General features: G+C 42.3%; 1 protein-coding gene across 1 annotated transcript; it reads left to right on the forward strand.

Moving 5' to 3' along the window:
- The first annotated feature begins 5,816 nt into the window (after positions 1-5,816).
- Positions 5,817-21,868, forward strand: LOC115676000 (chromatin modification-related protein EAF1 B). The gene is made up of 23 exons (XM_030598834.2): positions 5,817-6,119; positions 8,626-8,813; positions 8,902-8,956; positions 9,069-9,166; positions 9,268-10,693; positions 10,799-10,918; positions 11,059-11,343; positions 12,002-12,193; positions 12,367-12,447; positions 12,630-12,681; positions 12,751-13,250; positions 13,334-13,387; positions 14,751-14,808; positions 14,899-15,086; positions 15,218-15,271; positions 15,347-15,427; positions 15,864-16,001; positions 16,104-16,220; positions 17,483-17,580; positions 17,730-17,945; positions 18,169-18,547; positions 19,290-21,037; positions 21,431-21,868. The coding sequence occupies exons 2-22, from the start codon at positions 8,725-8,727 to the stop codon at positions 20,889-20,891; spliced, it is 5,883 nt and encodes a 1,960-aa protein (XP_030454694.1). The 5' UTR covers positions 5,817-6,119; positions 8,626-8,724; the 3' UTR covers positions 20,892-21,037; positions 21,431-21,868.
- Positions 21,869-22,496: the final 628 nt, after the last annotated feature.

The raw sequence follows: 22,496 nt of genomic DNA on the forward strand, positions 1-22,496 counted from the left end.
TTACGTATCAATCTCTTTCGATCATCATCGGGGAGCACAAGCCTGTGTAATCATTCAGTATCTGCGTGCACGACAGAGGGTAATCGTGCCCCGTGGTAAGTGGGATGCTCGGAGAAGTTCTCGAGCCGTCGAATGATTAGCCGGATGTAATCAAATTACCAGGATCGTTTTCATGATCTTCGATAATAACCTTGTCTCCACGCAATTAGATCGATGACATCCTTTTGCTTTGTTGTCACTTGCGAGGCAAAACCTGACGAGGGCGCATCATTTAGTGGGTTCAAACCCTGTTCTTAGGTTTGAATTAGTTCCTTGAAAAAGCCTGCTAAAATAAGGAGGCATTTGGCGACGCAAAGGTCAATTTCGATGGAGTTGTCCATCTGACAGTTGTTTAGCACCTAGACAGATTCCTAATGATCTCTTCTCATTTGGTGACAAAAAGCTTAGCATTTCTTCTCCTATCAATGAGGACGCAGGTGCTGTTGTCTAGACAGCATGTGAGAACACCTAAGCGTTTTGGTAAATTATTCAGACAGTTCCACCATGCTTTGTTAAAAATGGGATGATGAGATGGAGCCCCTTGTTCTTTAGAATTAGGCAAGAACGATCCCCAATTTGGAAATGCTCATGATGCATGCCACAATGGGGACGAGTTATGCATGAATTGTCCCTATGACCATGACCCTCGTATATACCCATGCACGTTGTATGACCGTGTATGTAGGCGTTTGGAGCATGCGGGTTCATTCCATCTCGGTCATCGAATGTTGTGGGTCCTCTCGCGAGACTCGCGTGATCTGATGGTTGAAATGTAACGAGCTCACTAGCACCAATTACGTTCTAAACTCGGCGATTGGTCCTCGACAGACAGGGGCTCAAGCACGGAGTGTTTTCTTGCCAAAGTCAACAAAATAGCCCACTCTGTGAGAGTAATATGCGTAAATCGTCTGGAACTAACGTTTTTCATTCAATCGAATATCCTACGAGCATTACAAGTCGAATCATCCACCGGTGTTATATGTGCTGACCGGCGATGAACGCGTCGATTGAAATACGTTTTTCCACTATCGTTTTGGCTTTGGCTAAATCTAGCGTACACTACATGGTATGATGTTGATTGAATATTCTTCTTTGGTATTGTAGAATGATAACACAAAGCAGTCGGTGATTTAGGCCCAATGAATATGTAATCTCTACAAAACATGGGCCTGATGGCGCAACCTAGAAGCCCATACTAACAAGAGCCCAATGGGCCTGGATAATCTACTTGGGTTCTGGAGCCCAAGGTCATGTAAATTTCGTGACGTTGCCTCGCGAAGAGAGGAGAAAAGGATTAGCAAGGGGAAAAATTACCAAAAAAGTCCTAAACCTTTTGCAGTTGTGCCAATTCAGTCCTAAACCTTTTTTTTTTGCCAATTCAGTCCTAAACCTTTTGCAATTCAACCAATTCAGTCTTTTTGGCCGGCCGGAGCTGACGTGGACGCTAGCCGGCGCTGACGTGGACGCCGGCCGGTGACGTGGCAATACTTTAATATTTTTTTCGAATTTTTTTTTCCTTTCTCTTTTTTTTTTCTTTTCCTTCTTCCCCCTGGTCAGTCCGGCCAAGGGGAAGCTCGCCGGCGAGGTCCACTGGGGAGGCTCGCCGTCACCTGGCAAGGCGAGGCGACCTTGCCCAGCCTCGCCACGGCTGTGCGACAGCGAGGGCCGGCGAGGGCGGAGCTCGCCATGGCTGGGCGAGCTCGGCGTCACCCAGCTCGCCTAGCGGCGGCGAAGGCGAGCTCGCCCGGCCATGGCGAGCTCCGCCCTCGCCGGTCCTCGCCGATCTGCCGACGAGGGCGAGCCTCGCCGTCGCACGGCCACGGCGAGGCTCGACCTCGCCGGATCCGGGCGAGGTCGCCATGGCGGGCGAGGGCGACCTCGCCCGGATCTAGCGAGGTCGAGCCTCGCCGTGGCCGTGCGACGGCGAGGCTCGCCCTCGTCAAGATCGGCGAGGGACCGGCGAGGCGGAGCTCGCCATGGTTGGGCGAGCTCGCCCTCGCCGCCGCCGGGCGGACGCCGAGCTCGCCCAGCGGTGGCTAGGGCAGAGCTCGCCCAACCATGGCGAGCTCCGCCCTCACCGGCCCTCGCCGTCGCACAGCCGTGGCGAGGCTGGGCGAGGTCGCCTCACCTTGCCCGGCAAGGGCGAGCCTCCCCAGTGGACCTCGCCGGCGAGCTTCCCCCTGGTCGGATTGGCCAGGGGGAAGAAGGAAACGAAAAAAAAAAAGAGAAAGGAAAAAAAATCGAAAAAAATATTAAAATATTGCCACGTCACCGGCCGGCGTCCACGTTAGCGCCAGCCGGCGTCCACGTCAGCTCCGGCCGGCCAAAAGGACTGAATTGGCTGAATTGCAAAAGGTTTAGGACTGAATTGGCACAACTGCAAAAGGACTTTTTTGGTAATTTTCCCATTAGCAAGGCGACTGTGTAAATGCCGTGTCTAGCATCATAAAGCAATCTGATGGTCACACGGTGCCAAACAATCGTATAGATTTACAAAATGATAAAAACGCGAGGCATTTATGGAAAAGAGGAAGATGCTACTAAAGGATCCTCTTAGGTATTGATCAATATTACGGGAAAGGTGCCAAAAAAGTCCTAAACTTTTTGCATTAGTGCCAATTTAGTCCTAAATCTTTTTTTGGTGCCAATTCAGTCCTAAACCTTTTGCATTTGTGCCAATTCAGTCCTAAACCTTTTGTTTTTGTGCCAATTCAGTCCTTTCGACCAATTTTGGTCGGATTTTGCTAACGTGGACACCGACCAATCACCGGCGCTGACATTGACAACTTTAATAATATTTTAATATTTTTTGAATTTTTATTTTCTTTTTTTTCCCTCCCCTCCCTCCAGCCGGTCGCCGAACCGGCGACCGGCTGGAGGAAGGAGGGAGGGGAAGGGGAAAAATAAAAATAAATAAATAAATAAAAATTCAAAAAATATTAAAATATTATTTAAGTTGTCCACGTCAGCGCCAGTGATCGGCCGCCGGCCGATCGGAGTCCACGTCAGCAAAATCCGGCCAAAATTAGCCGAAATGACTAAATTGACACAAAAACAAAAAGTTTAGGACTGAATTGGCACAAATATAAAAAGTTTAGGACTGAATTGGTACTATAAAAAGGTTTAGGACTGAATTGACACCAATGCAAAAAGTTTATGACTGAATTGGCACAAAAAAAAAGGCTTAGGACTAAATTGCCACAAATACAAAATGTTTATGACTTCTTTGGCACTTTTCCCTCGTTATTACCTACGAGCTTTTCATTTATGGAACATCCAATTTAGCTCCTTACTGATTTATGTCGGGCTGGTCGGACTCGGAGCTCTTTCTTGATTCATACAAGACTTGAACGGCCAAACCTCGGAAAAGTCGAAACTATTTACTTGCCTAGATGATGAGAAGATATTCGGTGGTTCAGGAGCACCACATTAATAGCCGATGCAGTAAGCACTTCTTGAGCCAATTACAAATTGAAGCATGAACATCGATACGGAATTAGATAAAATAAGTAAATAATCTGCCCAAACCATCACCTTTCTCTCTTCTTCCTCTTCCCTTCGTAGCTACCTCTTCGCCTAACCTCCAGGCCTCCTCCGATTGTCGCTGCTGGCAAAGTCACCGGAGCCGCATCAAGGCCGACACTGCTGTGCGTCCCAGTCGAGCCACCCCTTCGTCATCCTTGCTTGTCCGTGGCCGGAGGGGGCGGACACGAGAGTCGGCTGTAACTCAACAACCAGATTTGGTCTGCTGTCTTCCATTATCTCAATAGCTATGAGCTTGCGTCGTCGTGACTAGTCCCCGGCTGCCGGCAACCATCTCAATAGCTTTGCTACTAGGCGCGACGGTCACGGCGAGGCGGTGGGCTTGTGGTGACTTTGGTGGTGGAGACGACCAAGCCGGATTCTTCGTGGATGGCTGAGCAGAGCGGCGGCTCAGGATGGAGGAGGACGAGATAGAAGAATAAGACTTTTTGTTCCTTTTTTTTAATATTCTGATGACTTAATACCTATGTATCAAGCTGTAATTAAAAATCGGTGAATAAAAAGCACACCAAGTCAGTTGCTAGTGAGGGATTTCATTGAGGAAAACATAATATTCCATATTAATAGATTCCGGATCATAGTTCGATTTCCAATGTACGAGATCTCACGGCACTTATCAATAAGGCTCTATCGATTAACACTGCACGAAAGAAATCGATTATAGAAACCGATGCAATTAGATATGCTCTTCGTACACAAACTCGGGACTTGCGATATTGGATCGGTTGGTTTTGGATCACGGGATCCTTTATCGGATAAGAAGGGCCGTTGCACAAAACGTACCTCTTCGAGTAACTGCATCGTAAATTCTATATCCATTCATAGGCAGAGGTAGTCATGTGCACTTTTTACCATCCAACATTGCTTGACCCGCAATGACCGGAGAGGTCAATTAATTTTTTTAACCGCGATCGAGCCATTTACAATGATTTCTGTCAATTAGGAGAAATGGCCTTTTCACCTAAAGACAAAAGAAATGTTGACTTTTTTTTGCTGTCGCTAAAACGAAGAAGCGTTGACTTATCAAAGGTTAAGTTAGGCACGGTCCGATGTCGATTCTCCACTCAAGCTTAGGCCATTAAAATGGAAAAAAAAACTTGCTGAAAATACTCTAAACGATCCGTTTTAATTATTGACTTGACCACGAATAATAATCACTTTATATAGAAATACAATCAATTTTGGCTATCGCCGGTCCTCGACGAATCGGAAAAATGGATATTTTGACTTCGAAAAGAAGAAAAATAGGCTGGATATAAGTGCAAACGCTGATACTTTTGGAAACAATTTTTTGACCAACGTGAGGTGAAAGAGAAAATTTGAAAATTAGGACCGTAATATAACATAGCGTGACGCACTTAACTCTTGTTTCGCACTTATCGACGCATTTTTCACTTAGCCCAATCATTCGACTAGATTAATCAAAGTTATAATGCTGAGTTTTAGCATCCAGCAAAACCCTTTTCCCAAACATAAGGCATTCTGACCTCAGTTTCTGATGTACGAGATCCTCATGGAGGCGAGTGTAAATGATATTACCAAAATAAGGTGCTATCTTACCATTATAAGATCTCTAATATTGGACAGAAATTCAAAGGGAAGAAGGGAGGATCAGTTTTGCATGGTTTACGCACACAAACACACAATTTTATTGCCGGAGGCTAGTCTGCCTAGAAAGTGATATGACGGACCGACGCGAATTGCTAACTCTGTATGAAACAGGGTATATGCCGGCAAAGCTGCTCATCGAACTTCTTTTCCGAATTCTGCTGATCACCCATGCCGGAATCCCGGCGAAAAGGCCGGCGAGCACCCGATCATCGCTCCGCTTCGCCGGCGAGGTTCGCTCCCCTGCAAACTCACTTAAATAATCGGGACGCCACTCGGATATATAACCCATTTGATTCACGGACAGACACCGGTCACTCGTAGGCAAATTTCACGTAAACAATGAATTATGCATGCATAATTATGGTATATGAATTTCAAAAATCACATAACAATAACGATAATAATAATAATAATATTAAAAAGGCCCAAATTTATTGGACCAATTTTTGGAAGAGCCCCTCGATGATCGGCGCCTTCTTCTTCTCCTTCTCCATGCCCAAAGCCCACTCCGATTCGCAGAAGCAAGAGAGGTGTCGCATAGTCTCTCGTCTCCTCCTTTCCCCCCTTCCCCTTCGAACGAGCAACACGAACCAAAAAAAAAAAAAAAACGGGAACAGCACCGGGGGCAAAACCTAACAAACCAAAAAAAAAAAAAACCGGCCAATCCGCGTCGGGGATTTCGCGTTCGTTCTTCGACGGAGCCCCGCGGGCGCCCTCGCCGGAGATTCGCGCTTCCTCCCCATGGTCTGCATTCGCGGCGGATTTCCTGGATTCTAGGGCAAAATTCGGTGCCGTCGCTCTGAAGGCGGAGGAGGTCCCTCAGATTGGAAACCCTAGGGAGAGGAAGGTCGCGCGGGGGAGCGCCCACCTGAGCCTCCGGTCGTCGTGCCCTAGCTCCCAATTTGGCGATTCCGCACCCAATTCAGGTGATTTTTCTAATTTCTTTGGAAACCCTAGAGTTCGTGGAATTTCCGCGCGAGTGCCGGGGGTCGAGCTCCGGCGTCGCGTTAGGGTATGGTTCGGTGGGGGGGAATCGTCGTGGACTGCCCTAGGCGTCGGTGTCGTTGCGTGCATTTGGGTTGAATGCGCAAGGATTCAGCTTTCGCGGGCGTTTGTTCGTGGGCATTCCGCCATAGTCCGCGCGCGAATGTTGGAATAGAGGGGTGTTGTCACTGTGGGGGAGCTGTCTGGGGTTTGCATTGACCCTAGGCTCTGACGTGGAGCTGTCGGGGGCACCCAATAGAGGTTACGTGTGCAAGGCTCGATGACAGGGGTGGAGTTAGACAATGTTGAATGTAGATGCGTCAAACGGGTCTGTTGTTTTATCATTCTCTCTGGGCTCCGATTCTATCTTGACTTTACATTCCTCTATTGACTTTAGATGAATTTGACAGCTCTCCCCATACCAGTGAAGCTTTGGGTACTAGGTTATTGCTTCAGTTACGGGTTTTCATGACCATTCGTAGTTGTATCCTGGTGGATAGCAGGTCGTCCATTGTGTAGCGTAATCACGGACAGATTAAGAAAGTAATTCCACACTTCTGTTGAGCTCTCTGTATGTAAATTAATGAAGGGGTGGTTGTGATAGGAATGGAACAGTGCCTACTCTTCCTTGATTGAAGGAAGAAAACAAGCAGTTCTCGTGTTTTGATTGCAGATAACTGCAGCTGCTTTAGTCACCGCATGTACCCATAAGACGGGCTAGCGTCTTTACTGCCTTCTGTGTATTCTGTATTGCATTATTTCCTCCTTACTGCCTTCTGTGTATTCTGTATAGCATTATTTCCTCCCTACTGCTGCAAATTTGCTAGATGTTCTTCATATTTATGTGTAGCGCGGATACTTTTCTCTGCTAGTATATGTGAGGCATCCTGGTTGGCAATAGGCTTACAGCGAGTTTTAGATTTGAGCCTTTGTCTTTGCCTCAATGCTAGATTGGTTTTAGGGATATCTCTGGGGTGGTGTTCGTGTTATAATTTCAGAAGTGATGTAGTCTCGATGGATGAGAGTGAACTGCAAGTAAAGGTAAAGCGCCTTTATGAGGGGACTTTTTGATCTCAAAGTTCTTGATAGTTTGTTCCCCTCTTGGCCAACAAGTTCTTAATAGGTTGAAAGTAGAGCTTACGAGTATGAATATTTATAGAAGAAGGTAAAGGATAGAAGAAGCGGTTTTGTTTAAAAAAAATCAAGAGTCGGTTGTCCCTAATCGAAATGAGAACAAATCATGAAGTGGAAATGTAGGTACGGTGGTCGAGGGATAATTTGGGTAATTTATTGTAGGATGAAAGAGAAACTCATTGAAGTTTTATTGATAAGAGGAAGCCAGTCGTGCTTGAGGAAATATCGTGGAACTTTTATGAGGCCTAATTATGCTTTGGGAATGGAGAATTGGGGAATTAAGCATGGGCATTGCATTATGGATATGAAATGAGTGTAGTTGATTGAGATGGGATGCTTGATGGACGTGCGGCAGCCGGAAACAATATTACTGTATTGAGAAAGTTCATTTGGCCTTGTCAAGAGTAATATGATATGAACCTCATCTCAGATGTAAAGATTTAAAAGCATCTCAGATGGAAAGATTTAAAAGCAAGTTAGGAGGTATCATGTCTTGTGCAATACTTGCTTGAGACATAGCAGAAGGTTCGAGGATAAGATGAGGTATCTATTTCTTTTTCCACACATCCTTGGAGTTTTGTGGTGATTCATTTTTGCCATTTATCTTTGTGTAGTTCAGTGGAATCTCATGCATATATTCTTCGAATAGACTGAATTACCCAGGACATGGACAGCCTTGACCTCTTTGGTTTGCCGCAGATTTATTGAAGTATAAAAGAAAGGACAAGATGGGGGGAAATGTATTTAAGGCCTAGAGACCTAAAATAATGATTTTATAAAATGATGAGATATGATTATTGTGTGGCCTATATCTAGGGAGGGAAGTTAAGGAAACAAGGTAGAAACTTTGTGGAAGAACCTTGAATATCATTTCAGAAGACTTGTTAGTAGATGAGGTGTGATGGCATAATGAGGGCTTAGTGTAGCTGGGGTGGACTTAATGTAGAGGCAAAGTGCCTAATTTTATAATATAATGCTTGTTTGTATTAACTCGGTAACGTTTTAATGCCTGGTTATCAATCCAAAATAAAATGTAGTGCCCCCTCCAACAACCAAAACGAATAAAAGAGATTAAAAAAAGTTATGAACCACATGCGTTGCTGGTACCTTTGAGTTTATCAGAAGCATCTTATTTGATTTTTCAGTTTTTCCTATAGAGTTGAAGTAGCTCAGAAGTTCTATTCGAAATTTTTTATTCCTCCAGTATGATTCGATTCAGGATATTAATATAGAGAGCAATTGGATTTCCTTTTCTTTTCTTTTCAGTTGGTTTACTCACATCTTGTTTTTCCATTACCTTCAAATCTATTATAGATTTCTGCATCGGTTAGAAGGGAAAGGCTGTTGGAGGTAGCTACCAATGCATGGATGTAGCTCAGTACTTGTTTTATAGTAAATGCTGAGTTTGATTCCATGGGAGGGATTGTTGACGGCGGAGTTGGCATTGGTATTAAAACCTCTCCACGTCGGGCAGCAATTGAAAAGGCTCAAGCAGAGCTTAGGTATACTTTTTTCCCTAATCTCAGTATTGATTTTAATATCTGAATGTTTTAGCAAGACGTGCATTAAACTCTTATTTATTGATAACAGACAAGAGTATGATGTCCGTGAGAAAAGAAGAAGAGAATTGGAGTTTCTTGAGAAAGTATGGAATTTTTTTCTCTTATGTAGTTTGATTTCCAAGAATTTCTTCTTGCAACGTTGCTTTGGATGAAGTTCTCTTCATATGGTGCATTTCTTTTTGTCTGTTACTTCAGGGTGGCAACCCATTGGACTTTAAATTTGGAAATGCGGCTTCTGTAAGTGGACAATCTGCGTCACCTATCGATCGACATCCTGAACAGTTTGTCTCATGGTATGTTCTTCTACTCTTCGACATTGGTGGGTCTTCAATGATTGTGTAACTATTCACCATTATTTACTCTCTCTTTTGATTTCCTTCTTTCTGTTTTACAGTGAAGCTAAAGGTAGTTTTGCCTTGACTGCCTCGCCTCATGGAGATTCTATTGAGAGTAGTGGTCGACCAGGCGCTCCTCCAGTTTGTGAACCCAACAGCGCTGATAATCTTTTACTTTTCGACAGTGAGAATGAACTGCCTGAAGGCAGTAAGAAGTCTATTCGTGCTGATAGAAAGAACTTTATTATGCCTTCGGTGCAATCATCACAAATGGATGGTAGTCGGAGTGCCAAAGATTCAGAAGAGTCGGCAATTTTTCGTCCATATGCTCGGAGGAACAGGTCTCGACTGAACCGTGATGGTGCTAGGTTGAATACAGCTGAGGCACTTCACAGCCGTGGAAGTCATGGATCCTCTATACCTGCCCGTGCGGGTATTAAGGATTCAAGGGGTTCAACGTTGGCATCAATCAACCTAAAAGAACAAAATGTGCGGATCGGAGCAAAAGGGGAATGTGCGAGTACAAATGGCGATTTGGTGTCAAATGTTACTCCTGATAATCGTTTGAATGTAGAGGTAGATGATAGTCAAGCTTTAGGATCTAGCGGGAGCCTCAAGCAAATTGGTTCTGTTGAGGGTAAATTGGATATTGAAACAAAAATCTCCAGAGATGAGCAGCATAACCAATCTTTACAAGCTGATGGCCAAGAAACTCCAGGGGATGTGGGTTGTGGCGGGGAAAATCTTATCAGAGAAGGCGAAAATATCAGTTCAGACAGTCTTGATCGTCGCCCTTCTATAGCTACTGAAAGGGACAAGGATAAAATCAGTCAGCTGAACAATTCTGCTGAACTAAAAGGGAATGATAAACCTATTAGTAATGAAGTTCAGAAAAGCAGCACAGCATTTAGTACAAAATGTTTAGAATCAGAGTCATCCTCTGCTCCTCTTATGGCAGAGGTAAAAACCGATGTGATGAGTATTGATTCAGGTGGTAAAGTGGGAGCCGGGAATTCAGAACACGAAAGTACTCAAAAGTTAACCGTTGCTGAGATGGTAGCTGAACAAATGGATGAAAAGACCTCGAAAGGCAATGCTGTCCTTAAAGACGAGCAGAATTCGTCTCATCAGAACCACGTAGATGATGCTTTGATAGATGGAGTTGAAGAGAATCATAACAGTAGATGTGACCTGCAAAAAAAGGAGAGCCACTCTTCCTCTATTGACAATGTGGATCTGGCTGAAGTAGACCCCGAAAGAGAAGGAACCAAATTTACAGTCAGTGATCCCAATGCAAGTCAAGAAAAGTGCAGTGCAAGGGGATCTCAGGAGTCAGTTGATCTGTCACCTTCGGAGATTCAGAAGAGCAGTCAATTGGAAATGGGTGTTGCTGCCCCCACTCAGCTTCAAGTTCCTTGCAACCGCCTACGACTGGAAGACAAGGCATATGAAGATTCTATCTTGGAAGAGGCTCGAGTTATCGAAGTATTCTTCTTGATTTGCTTTGTTACAGTTGGAGATTTCCTCCAAGTCCTAAATTGAATTATATCCTGTTTATATTCTAGAATATCTGACATAAGACTATAACAGGCTAAACGTAAGAGAATAGCTGAGCTATCTGTGGGTACTGTTGCACCAGAGAGACGTCAAAAATCTCACTGGGATTTTGTCCTTGAGGAGATGGCATGGTTGGCAAATGATTTTGCGCAGGTTTGATGATAATTATTATGCTGTTGGGTCTTTATCATAGTATTCCTGTTACTCTCGAAAATGATCCCATTAATCAATCTTCTCCAAATTTATCCCTGCTAAGTTTACAGTATTGTAAATTTTTGCTGCAATTTATCCAGGAGCGTCTCTGGAAGATGACTGCTGCCGCTCAATTGTGTCGACATGCCGCGTCTTCATCACATCTAAGATTTGATAGACAGAGTCAGCAGATGAAGCTAAGAAAAGTAGCATACACATTGGCAGAGGCTGTGATGCACTTCTGGCACTCTGCGGAGGAACTCTTAAACAATGAGGGTGAGTGTTTAAGTCTTGATCTGGGAGGCATCCAGCAGGAATTGGATTGTTCAAGACAGAATGGCGGCAATGAAGTGTCCGAGGGGAAAACTGGAGATTCTGTTGTTAAGGTGGTAATCTATTTCAGTGCTGCTCCAGCCAATTTTAAGATTGGCCTCACAACTTTGTTCTTCCAGCTTAGATGCATATAAGTTGCATCTTTCCTACATATGACAGTAGAACTGTGTGGCTCGTTTTTGTGCTTTACTCATGAGTTGTCATGGCTTTTGTCAATGGATGCATGAATTAGACTCTGACTATATTGAAGTTTGTTAACGCGATGAATAATATATTTAAAGCACGTTATTTAGATTGAAGTTGATGAATACACTCAACTTACCTAGAAAGATGGTGAGTTGCATGGATAAGAAAGATGAGTCTGGGGTTATTTTCTTTCATATCTTAACTAGGACCGATATAATTTGGTTGGCATTAATGAACCTAGTAATGAATTGATTGCCATCTTATGTGCAGTGGTAATATAGTTTACATAGGATGAATGCGTTACTGTTATTACTACCATTCTAAGTGAATTTATGAGTGGGTCGGTGTTAGAATTGGTTTATACAGCCTTTTCGCTCTTGATTATTTCTAGGTCCACAATGTTTACTTTGTTGGTCTTTGACTCTTTAATTTTCATTTGTTGATAACGTGTCTCGGATATAATTCAATCTAGTTTGTGTCGGAGGTGCTGCTGTCACATGTTGATGAATTGTTTAATTTGACCAGTGTCAGGGATCAAGCAATGAGTTGCCATCGGGAAGTGCCAGAAAACGAAAAATTACTGTACAAGGATATGCTGTGCGATTTTTGCAACAAAACAATTCTCATGCTCCTCTCCTAGCCGAGGCACCAAAGACTCCTGATAAAATATGTGAAATGGACTCTTTGGATTTGTCCTGGGAGAATAATCTTACAGAAGTAAGATTTTTTTATTTGAGTTTGGGCATGATATATATCCTCTTAGTAGTGTGTAAACATTATAATATCTTCTTTTTCACATGTGCAGACAGAGGTAACGCAAGCATTATATGCACACTTAGTTATTAATTACTGCCGGTATATCATGTCTAATAGAATATTTGTTTTGGCAGGAAAGCCTGTTCTATGCAATTCCCTCCTGTGCAATGGAGAATTACAGAAATTCAATTGAATCTTATGTGACACGGCTGGAGGTAAGCATATCCAACCAACATCTCCTCCATCATTTCTGGCCATCTTTCCTATTTCGGGACGTTTTCCAATTCATCTATTTTTTCCTTTGATCAGTTATTTGTTTCTTGAATATCTAGCGTAATAATGGACAAGTAAGCTTCTCCTTGAAATTCTGGCTTGCTGAATTGGTTTCCTTTTTCAGAGAAATGGAAGTAATATTCAAGAAGTTGAGAAATCAACCTTTGATGTTGCAGGTAATGCAAATAACTAATTATTTTGTCTTTGTAGTTAAGTATCACTTCTAATAAGTTATTTGAAAATAGAGTACGGATATCAAGAGAATTTGTACAATGAAGATGAAGGAGAAACAAGCACGTACTACTTGCCTGGGGCCTTTGAAGGTAGCAAGTCATTGAAATTTGCCCAGAAGAAAAGGAAAAACCCTACAAGATCATATGAAGTAGATGCTGAATTGCCCTATGGGCGCTACTCAATTGGCAGTCAACAGCCTCCCATGATTGGAAAGCGGACTTCCAATCTGGTGGGTCCCATACCGACGAAGCGTTTCCGTAGTGCATCTCGGCCCAGGGTTTTAATGCCTTCCAATGCTGGAGGTAGTATGGGCATTCATCCTCCCATGAAAACTGATGCTTCAAGTGGAGATACTAGTTCATTTCAAGATGACGTCACTACATTGCAAGGTGCGTCAAGAATGCCAAAAAGTATGGAAGTTGACTCAGTCGCTGACTTTGAAAAGCAGCTATCCTATGACTTGGGTGAAACATCTATGAAGACCAAGAAGAAGAAGAAGGCAAAAAATATGGTGAGGAGTTGATCATCCAGAAATAGTGACTTTTGCTATTATAATCACTCACAGCTCACTTGATCTCTTCTCTACTGGTGCAGAGCTCCCCATTCGAGCAGGGTTGGCAGTTGGATTCAGCCATGCTTAGCGAACAGGTGATTCTTGTTTATTTGGAAGTTGAAAGCTTAGCCGATGTTGGGTTTGATTTGTGACTTTGGTCTTTTACTTCTACTTTTGACGTTAAATTCTGACTCTTTTTCACAAGAAACACCATTTTTTTAAGAACATATGAATGTTAGCATTTACAGTTGCCCTAAACTTTGCCGTATTTGTTTATAAGTTAAGGTACATTTTGAATTTTGCCGGAAAATTCAAATGTGGCTTATTGGAACCAAACAGGCCTATATATTTGGTTGAACTTTCTTATCTGATTTTAAATGGATTAATTCCTGAATGTGCTCATTTCGTCTTGATTTTCTTGATATGGTGCCCTTGGGGAGCTTGGCTCCATTGACAATGTTGTTTCTCACTCTCTCAATAAGTATTTCCTAGGGGGGCTTTCAGTTGCTTGCGTAGGATTATCTTGAATAACCATTTCTTCTTAATTCATTGTGGAGATTGTTCAAGTTTTTTGCATCCTTTCGGGATACGTAAGAGCATGGAATTATGTCTCCAAACGTGGCTTTTCGTTTGCTCTCATCCTTCCTGGCTTTTTGTAATTTTAGGCAAATAAAGTTTCTCGTGGAATCTGTTGCACATTTCAGCATATCATAAAGAATTTTCTTGTCTGTTTTAGGTTCATGTAGTGATATCGTTCTAGCAACTTCATAACAGTTCTGACATTTCATTTCTTAATTAGATATTGGATAACAGCGCCTAACTTTGACTAAGTTTTAGTGGCCCTTCTGAAGTTAATCGTGACTGTTTTTTATCTTGAGATAGGTTGATGACAGCTTGAGGCTGGAAAAATGCGCCATTGTAATAGAAGTTTTAAATAAAATTCATTGAATTGTTTAGGGGCTTTTTTCCTTAGAACAGAAAATTGTCACTGTGTAAAATGTTTTTTATATTTGCACAATTAGTTATCAACTTATTTCGCTTATGTTTGGAGGGGCGATGACCAAAATATTTCAAAAAAATTATTTAAATACAAAAGCTGGCAGAGCAGAGGCTGTATGTAAAGTACTCTTGGGTGTTGTGAAAAAAAGTGTTAATTGTCTTGATATGCTTTGTTATAGCTGCTGCAACTGTTCAGAAGTTGAAGCTTTCCTAAAGCAAATGCTGAACTAATATTATTGAGGGTGTATTGGACATAAAGTCTGAATTTCAGCGTAACCAAGAAGTTAAGCCGAGTTGGTGTTCATGGCTTGCATTGCACTTGCACAATAGGGTTAACTCTTGCAGCAATTCATTTCATTATTAATTTTCTTCCTTTGAATTACCTTGGTGTCACCTTATATTGCACGTTTGGTCAAGCACTCATGTTAAGAGAACTTATTTCTACCTTTGGTTCTGTAGAGTAATCAGTCGAAAAAGAGACTGGAGAATCACCAGTTTGACTCGAATGGTACCAGTGGTAATCTCATCTCATTTTTCATATATTAATGGTAGATTCATTTTAAATCTGTTTTCTCTCCCTCAACTTTTTGTGGTATATGAAATGAAGGTTTATATGGGCAACATAATGCCAAGAAACAAAAGATGAAACACTCGCTGGAGAACACTTTCGACAACATCATGCCTATGACTGGGTCAATTCCGTCTTCCATGGCTTCACAGAGTATTTCCAACCAAAATAAGTTCATGAAATATATTAGTGGCCGTGATAGGAGCAAGAAAGCAAAACTGTTGAAGGTATAGTGTAATTGCTATGCCATCAATGCATGCACTTCTTAACAGCATAATATAAATGTTTGTTACTTGTTCGCTGATTCACTTATTTCTACGTTATGTCTAATAGTTTTAAGCATTTGACCTGTCTCCAGACACCTTCTATGCAGCCTGGTTCTGGAAGTCCTTGGTCTTTGTTTGAAGATCAGGTTGTTACTTTATTCACTGTTTATGTTTGTCAAGTTTGGTGTGCTTGAATTGACACATTTTTCCATCCTGCTCAGGCTCTTGTCGTCCTTGTGCATGATATGGGTCCGAATTGGGAGCTTGTAAGTGATGCAATCAACAGCATTCTGCAATTCAAGGTGAAGAACATCTGAGAAAAATTTCTTCCTTATACACACACACACACACACACACACGTGCGTGTGCCTCTTGTCATGCATACACACACATGTGCGCCTCTTGTCATGCATGGCTTGATACATCTCTCTGCATCATATTTTATGTCTGTAAATAAGCGCTCACGGAGACAAAATATGTTCAAGGCTGCTGCCTGGTGGGACTCACATTTTCCTTATTAAGTAGGGCAGGAGGGCAAAATTAGTAATGAAGATATAGGGTACAACAATGTCTGTATATAGTAGTCATTTATAGAAGGTTATGCTATCTGACCTGATTCACTATCTGCTTCTCTTTTCTAGAATGTATTAAAAAATTCTGATTACAATTTACCGGCTTGATTACTCAAAGCATAATTTCCTCCTGGTCCTCATTAACCAACTTGTTTTTCCTGTGCAGTGCATCTTCCGAAAGCCAAGAGAATGCAAGGAGCGTCACAAGCTATTAATGGATAAGACTGCTGGTGATGGAGCTGATAGTGCTGAAGATTCAGGATCATCTCAATCTTATCCATCTACTTTACCTGGAATTCCAAAGGTACTTCTTCCACTTTTTTTGAATAGAACAATGTTGAATTGTTTCCTGAACGTGCCACTTTGTTAATCATTGGATTTGTTGATGCCATGTCATCTCTTGCAGGGAAGTGCCAGGCAGCTGTTTCAGCGATTGCAAGGCCCTGTGGAAGAGGATACCATTAGAGAACATTTTGATAAAATAATTCAAATTGGGCAAAAGCATCGTCAGCGGAGGATACAGGTTGGTCCATTGCTGAAGCTTGCATTAGCTACTGTGCAAATTTGAGTATGTTACTAATTTGAAGCCTAGACTTTTCCTGGGTTATCGGCATGCCTCCTTTGAGCATGCTTGCACAAACCCAGCTTTTCAAGACTATGTGCTCCATGAAAATTTTATCAGAGTTATGTCCAAAAGTTTGTTAGACCTAATGTCCGTGAGGGCCAGCGGGGCTGAATTCAGCATGATCCATTGGCCATATGTATCCTTCTCTTTAGGTTGTATTATGCTTGGCCATTTTACGAAATGGATGTGTTGTTTTTTCCTCGATGATGGTGCCAGTAAATATTATATTTGTCGAACTCCCTACTAAATTTAATGTTTGAAAATTGTGTTACAATTATTCACACATGGGTACATCAGATTTTTTCTTGATAAAAGTTACACCTTACTTATGGTCACTCTAATTGTCCGGATTTCCAGTCATATTCAGTTGATAATATGGCTGCATGTGTCAGTTATACGGTGGTTTTCTAATCATCCAAAACATATACGTGTAACTCCTTGGTTAAATGTGATTCGTGATGCTTGAATATTTGGATTGAAGATCTGGCCTGGCTAAGATGTTTTCGCTATATCTTGCGGCTGACCATTGACTTTAGCCTTTGATATGCTATGCTGATAAGTGTCTGTTATCTGGAAAGCCACCTCAGTTATATTAACATGACACGTGAACTTAGGATATAAGCAAATTGAAAATGCGGACATAATGGTATTGCTTACTACATCGGAGAGACACCCTTTAGACTCTTAAAAAGTTCAAACCATCTTTTTTTTTCTTGACTACTTATCCATCTAATTAGGTAATGGAAGTTTTAGAAGTAACTTTTAGTTCTTTTCTATTTTTTATTGTTATAGCCATTTTATAACTTAAGGTCCAAATTTGCTGTCAATTTGCTTCATGTTGTTTACTTGGCTTCATCCATGTATTTAATGAACTCCTCTTCCATTGTCCATTGGCCTTTTAATTATGTCCGTATGATAGAATGTATTCACGTTTGTATATTACTCCATCTCAGATTGGCATGTTTGCATGTCAATTGTTTACCTTTATATAGTCTGTGCACCGCAGTGACATGATGTATGTATGGAAGGAAGGGATTTAGTATTAAAGTATGTGGACTTTGATGAGGAGTACATAATTTGAAAGCAAATGCCTTTTTTGTGTATTTCTTTTGAAGTGACATGTATCTCATTTTGCAACTCTTCCTTTTTTTCTTGTGAAGAATGAGAATCAGGACCCAAAGCAACTAACAGGTCACACTTCACATTTTGTTGCTCTTTCCCAAGTTTGCCCAAATAACCTAAATGGAGTTCTTCTCACGTAAGTGCTATCTTTTATATGGCGCAATCTTCTCATGCCTTTCCGTTCCTTTTTTCCTTATTTGGGTATTTTCTCCTGTCGTGTTGCTTTCTCTTGTTTTAAAGTCTATGCATAGTAATGATGGTTTTCCCCCCTTGATCTCTGTGAAGGCCCCTTGATCTCTGTGAGGAAACTTCATCAAATACCGACTTTCTTCCTGTTGGTTATCAAGTTCCTCATGGGGGTAACTTGGCAATGTCAAATCAGGGTGCTGTGGCATCAATGCTTCCAGTATCTGGGGTATATCCACCAGTTCAAGTATCTGGTGGTATGGGCATGGGAACTAACTTATTATCACCTTCTGGTCCACTCAATGCTTCTCTCAGGTAATTCTGTTTCTATAATTTTTTTTTGGATGAGTGGTAATTATCGTTAACGCTAAATGGGGAAGCAAGGGAACTTATTCCTGCTACACGATCACATACCTCACATCAAGTCGCTCAATCAAAAAGTTCCATCTTGCATGCTATTTTCATTTTTATGTCATATTTCCATATCATTGCAAGACAATCACAGTAACTTCTATATCTGTGTGCTGAACGTTTGCAGAGATGGCAGATACAATGTTCAAAGGCCTTCACCTTTACCGGCTGATGAGCAGCACAGGATGCAACAACATAATCAAACCCAATCAAGCAGAAATATTCAGCAGTCAAACTTGTCTATTCCGGGGAATATTTCTGGTAATAATCGAGCTCGGATGTTGTCCAATGGGAATGGCATGGGTATGTCATCTGCAATGAATAGAAACATTCCAATGTCAAGACCTGGGTTTCAAGGATTGGCTGCATCATCAGCACTAAATCCTAACAATATGCTTTCCTCGGGAATGGTGGGTGTGCCAAGCCCTGTAAATATGCACTCGGGATCTAGTTCTGCTCAAGGAACCTCCATGTTGAGACCTCGTGAGGGGATGCATATGGTGAGGGTGAGTTGTTTTATCAAACATGTGCCTGAACATCAATTTCTACTGGTTATTTCACTAATGCTGCCTCTCCTATGGTTTTGCTTGTATGGTCTATTTTGAAAACAGTTTGTTCAAATGTGCATGACTGTGTGAATTAGCCTTTTTCAATAAAGTAACTGTTAAGGTTGGTACGATTTAACTTTCAAACCAAATACTTATCTTCTTATTCTCTCTCTCTCTCTCTCTCTCTCTCTCTCTCTGTGTTTGTTGGGTGAGGGTGGGTTCAGCTCCCCTCCCCCCTCCCCTTCTCCCATTTCTTCTTTTCTCTCCTTTCGGTTTTCTCTTTTTTTGTTGGGGTGTTGGGGGTGGGGGGAAGAGTTTCATCCATGTCTTAACATTTTAGCTACTTGTATTTTCCTAGATATCATGATCAATTAACAACTCTGTAATTGCTGTAATCATATCATAGTGATTTCATGTGTAAACTATTTAGAGATGCCTTATCTGGTGTGTGCTTATAGTTTGTGCCTCTCGCCAAGGGCATTTTTGGTCTTAGTGCCTCAGGTCTGCCTTTTGCCTTTGAAATTTCTGCTGTGAAGGGTGACAATCACACACAATTTCTGCTTATGAAATGTTACTGAAATGCTGTTGTCGGCATTGTTTCAGTAGTCAAAAGTCCTCATCATCATATGGGTGCTGGCATTGCTACTTTTTGAAGGAAAATTGATGCTTTAATTTACAATGAGTTCTCTATTTGCTACAGCCTGGCCATAATCTGGAGCAGCAAAGACAAATGATGTTGCCAGAACTTCAGATGCAGGCTGCACAAGGGAACAGCCAAGGTATTCCCCCAATCAATGGACTGGGTGGTTCTGCCTTTTCCAATCAGATGACACCACCACCTGCTCAGTCATATCCAGGCCATACCCAACAGCAACATCAAATGGCCCCGCAACAGTCTCATGCACCGAACCACCCTCAAAATCATGTTGCTGGCTCACAGCAGCAAGCTTATGCAATCCGATTTGCAAAAGAAAGGCAGCAGCGGTATATGCAGCAACATCAGCAGCAGCTTGCTGCCTCTGGTTCTTTGATGCCACATATGCAATCTCAATCTCAAGTTCCCATGTCCCCATCCTTGCAAAACAGTCCCCAGATTCAGCCACGACCGTCGTCTCAATCAGTGCCAATATCCCCTCTAACACCAGCTTCCTCTATGAATCCCATGCCCCCCCAGAATCCACAGAAACATCAGATGCCACCTCATGGTCCCAGTCGAAATCCTCAAACAAATGTTGGTGGGATGAGTAATCAGATGGGGAAGCAACGCCAACGTCAATTGCAGCAGCAACAATTCCAACAATCTGGAAGGAGCCACCCTCAGCAACGGCAACCGTCCCAGGCCCAGCAGCAGGCAAAAATTGTGAAGGGAATTGGAAGAGGGAACATGGTGCAACAGAGCATGCCTGCTGAACCATCTCAACTAAATGGTCTGTCCGCAGCCCCAGGAAGTTTGGGTGGTGAAAAAGAGTTTGGGCGAGGTCAGGGCTTGTACTCTGAGACATGCGTAAACCCTGTTCAATCATCAAAACCTCTGGTTTCTCAGTCTTTAAACCATTATCACCTGCAACAGCATTTGTCTCCTGATCCAGCACTCCCTTTGTCAAAGCAACAACAGGTGCCTTGTCATTCTGACCATGCCACTCCAGTCCAGATTCCACCACCCGTTCCTCCCGGACAAAGTGCCACAGATTCAGTTCAAAGTGCTCCATCCACATTGATGGCTTCCAACCATCTGGAGGTACAGCTGCAGCAACAGCCACGGCAAAAGCAGGCTAATCAATCGTCACCAATGCCACAGAGGATGATTCAGCAGAATCGTCCAAATTCTCAAATTGACCGAGTTAAAGGAGACCAGAAGCCAGTCAATAGTACTTTACAAGTAGGAACAACTGCAGTAACATCTCAGGCATCTAATGATTCTGCTAATAGAGCAACCTTTACGAGTTCTGCCCTTCCTTCTCAGTGGAAAGCATCAGAACCAGGATATGATACTGGTATCTTGCATGCATCCAGTCCAAAAGGCAGCATAGTGAACTCCACTCTTCCAAATCCTGTCAGGAATGAGCCTTTGACTAGCCAAGGAGTAGGCCAAAGGCAATTATCAGATAGCTTGACTCCTAAAGGGGACACTGTTGGAGGCATTGTGTCGGAGTGGCAACAGCAGCAAACACACTTAAAACAGTCTTCTGTGCCGTCTCCTCTACCGCAACTGCATTACCAGACAGAGGAACAGCCTTCACAGCTAGAACAGCGATCACCCGAAGAACATCCTCTTCGTCCACAATCTCAGCAGCAAACATAACATTTGCCCTTGGGCCAAGGCAATCATGGTACATCAGACAGATGAATCCGATGGAGTGAATGAAGCAACTGGCTGATGTAGCTGTTCTGACAGCAGTGGGTCCTGGTAGTCTCGGATCAGCATGGCCTCATGACAGTGGTGTACAGGTAAATATTTGATTCTTTTTTCTCCTGGTAACTATTGCCTAATTTTGCTATTGGTTGTATGATTGGGTGGGTGGTTGTCTGTTAAAATGAAGTGTCTTTAGGGTTCATAAAAGTTTCATGGTCCTATGCAAAGATTCACTCTGGAGACGACAGGTTAGTCTTCTCTAAGTGATAAAACATCGACAGTCAGTCCACATGGGTCAAGATAAATTGAATTGTTGTTACCTTTACTGTCTTTGTTCTAATCAAGCCAAAGGAGTTTAAAAGAGAAAAGTTTTATGCTGGGTGGTGGAGAAATAACTATTAGTCCAAACCTTAAGGGAATAGAGAACAATGGTGAGGATCTCTCTGATTTGCATTATAATTCAATGAGCGCTTTCCGCTTTGGTGCAGATTATGCTTGGTTTTCCCAATGGGGACTTCGAGGTAGACAGAATGGCGACGGCAGTTTGCTAATTCTTCAAGTGAAGGGATGTAAGCCAGGCATCATTACTTTTCTAACCTGAATTCATGTATAGTACCAGTAGCCTAGGGATTCGGAGGAGAGAGACAGATATAGAGATTTTGTACAGGTTCTCCTCCCCTTTGTACGTTTTTCCTACCCTTTTAGGCTTTTTCTAGGTGCTCTCTCTCCTCTTAATTGGGGGGGGGGCCTTCTCGTTTCTGGCCCATTAGATTAGTGCCTGCGACATTACCCTCATAAAATTCAGTGGGTATCAATTATTTTCACAGGCAAAAGCCTCTGCAATTTTGTGAATACGGGTTTCGGCTGTATAGACTGACTGGTCCATTATGTTATTACAATTATCCCTCTTGGCTTTTTGCCGTGTACACCTGCAAAATAGACTGTATCCTGTAATCGCAATTAAGGGGAGAATGCAATTTGCTTACCACATTCTTCTGTAATCATCCACGTATTGAATTTCGGTACAGAATAAGATACATTATGCGACGATTGATCCTTAAGAGTATGACTTAAAAAGAGCGTGCTTTCCCATTATCGACTTACCTGTGCTTGGAAATTTGATGGGACAAAAAGCAGAAAGAATCTTACTTTGTCAAGCGTAAACGCCATTGTGTACAGGTTGTAAGATTTGCAAGTTATGTATGTTCCTCCTTGACAAAAATGTCAATTTTGGTAATATCTATATACCATTGGGGTACTTCTTAAAAAGATAATTTGAGGTCCATGCGCTTGTCCCTGCCCATCTCCAACGATCATGTTATGCCGCCTCAATATGATAGCTGAGAGAAATTTTTTAGAGTTTGTTTTAGTTTTGCAACAGCCAAGTGTGGACAGTAGAATTTGGTAACACAAGCGAAGCAAAGTTCATACCAGCAAACCGGACTCTAATTGTACCTTGTAAGGTGGCGAATAGACTACGGCATTTTGGTGCCAACACGATTTCTAATAGCGTTGCATTTAAAAATGATAGCATCGTCTGCCATTTCTACTCAT

This window comes from Syzygium oleosum, unplaced genomic scaffold (genome assembly GCF_021117445.2).
Source record: "Syzygium oleosum isolate NSW1041296 unplaced genomic scaffold, Sole_v2.1 Sole_v2.01, whole genome shotgun sequence".
NCBI classification, from domain to species: domain Eukaryota; kingdom Viridiplantae; phylum Streptophyta; class Magnoliopsida; order Myrtales; family Myrtaceae; genus Syzygium; species Syzygium oleosum.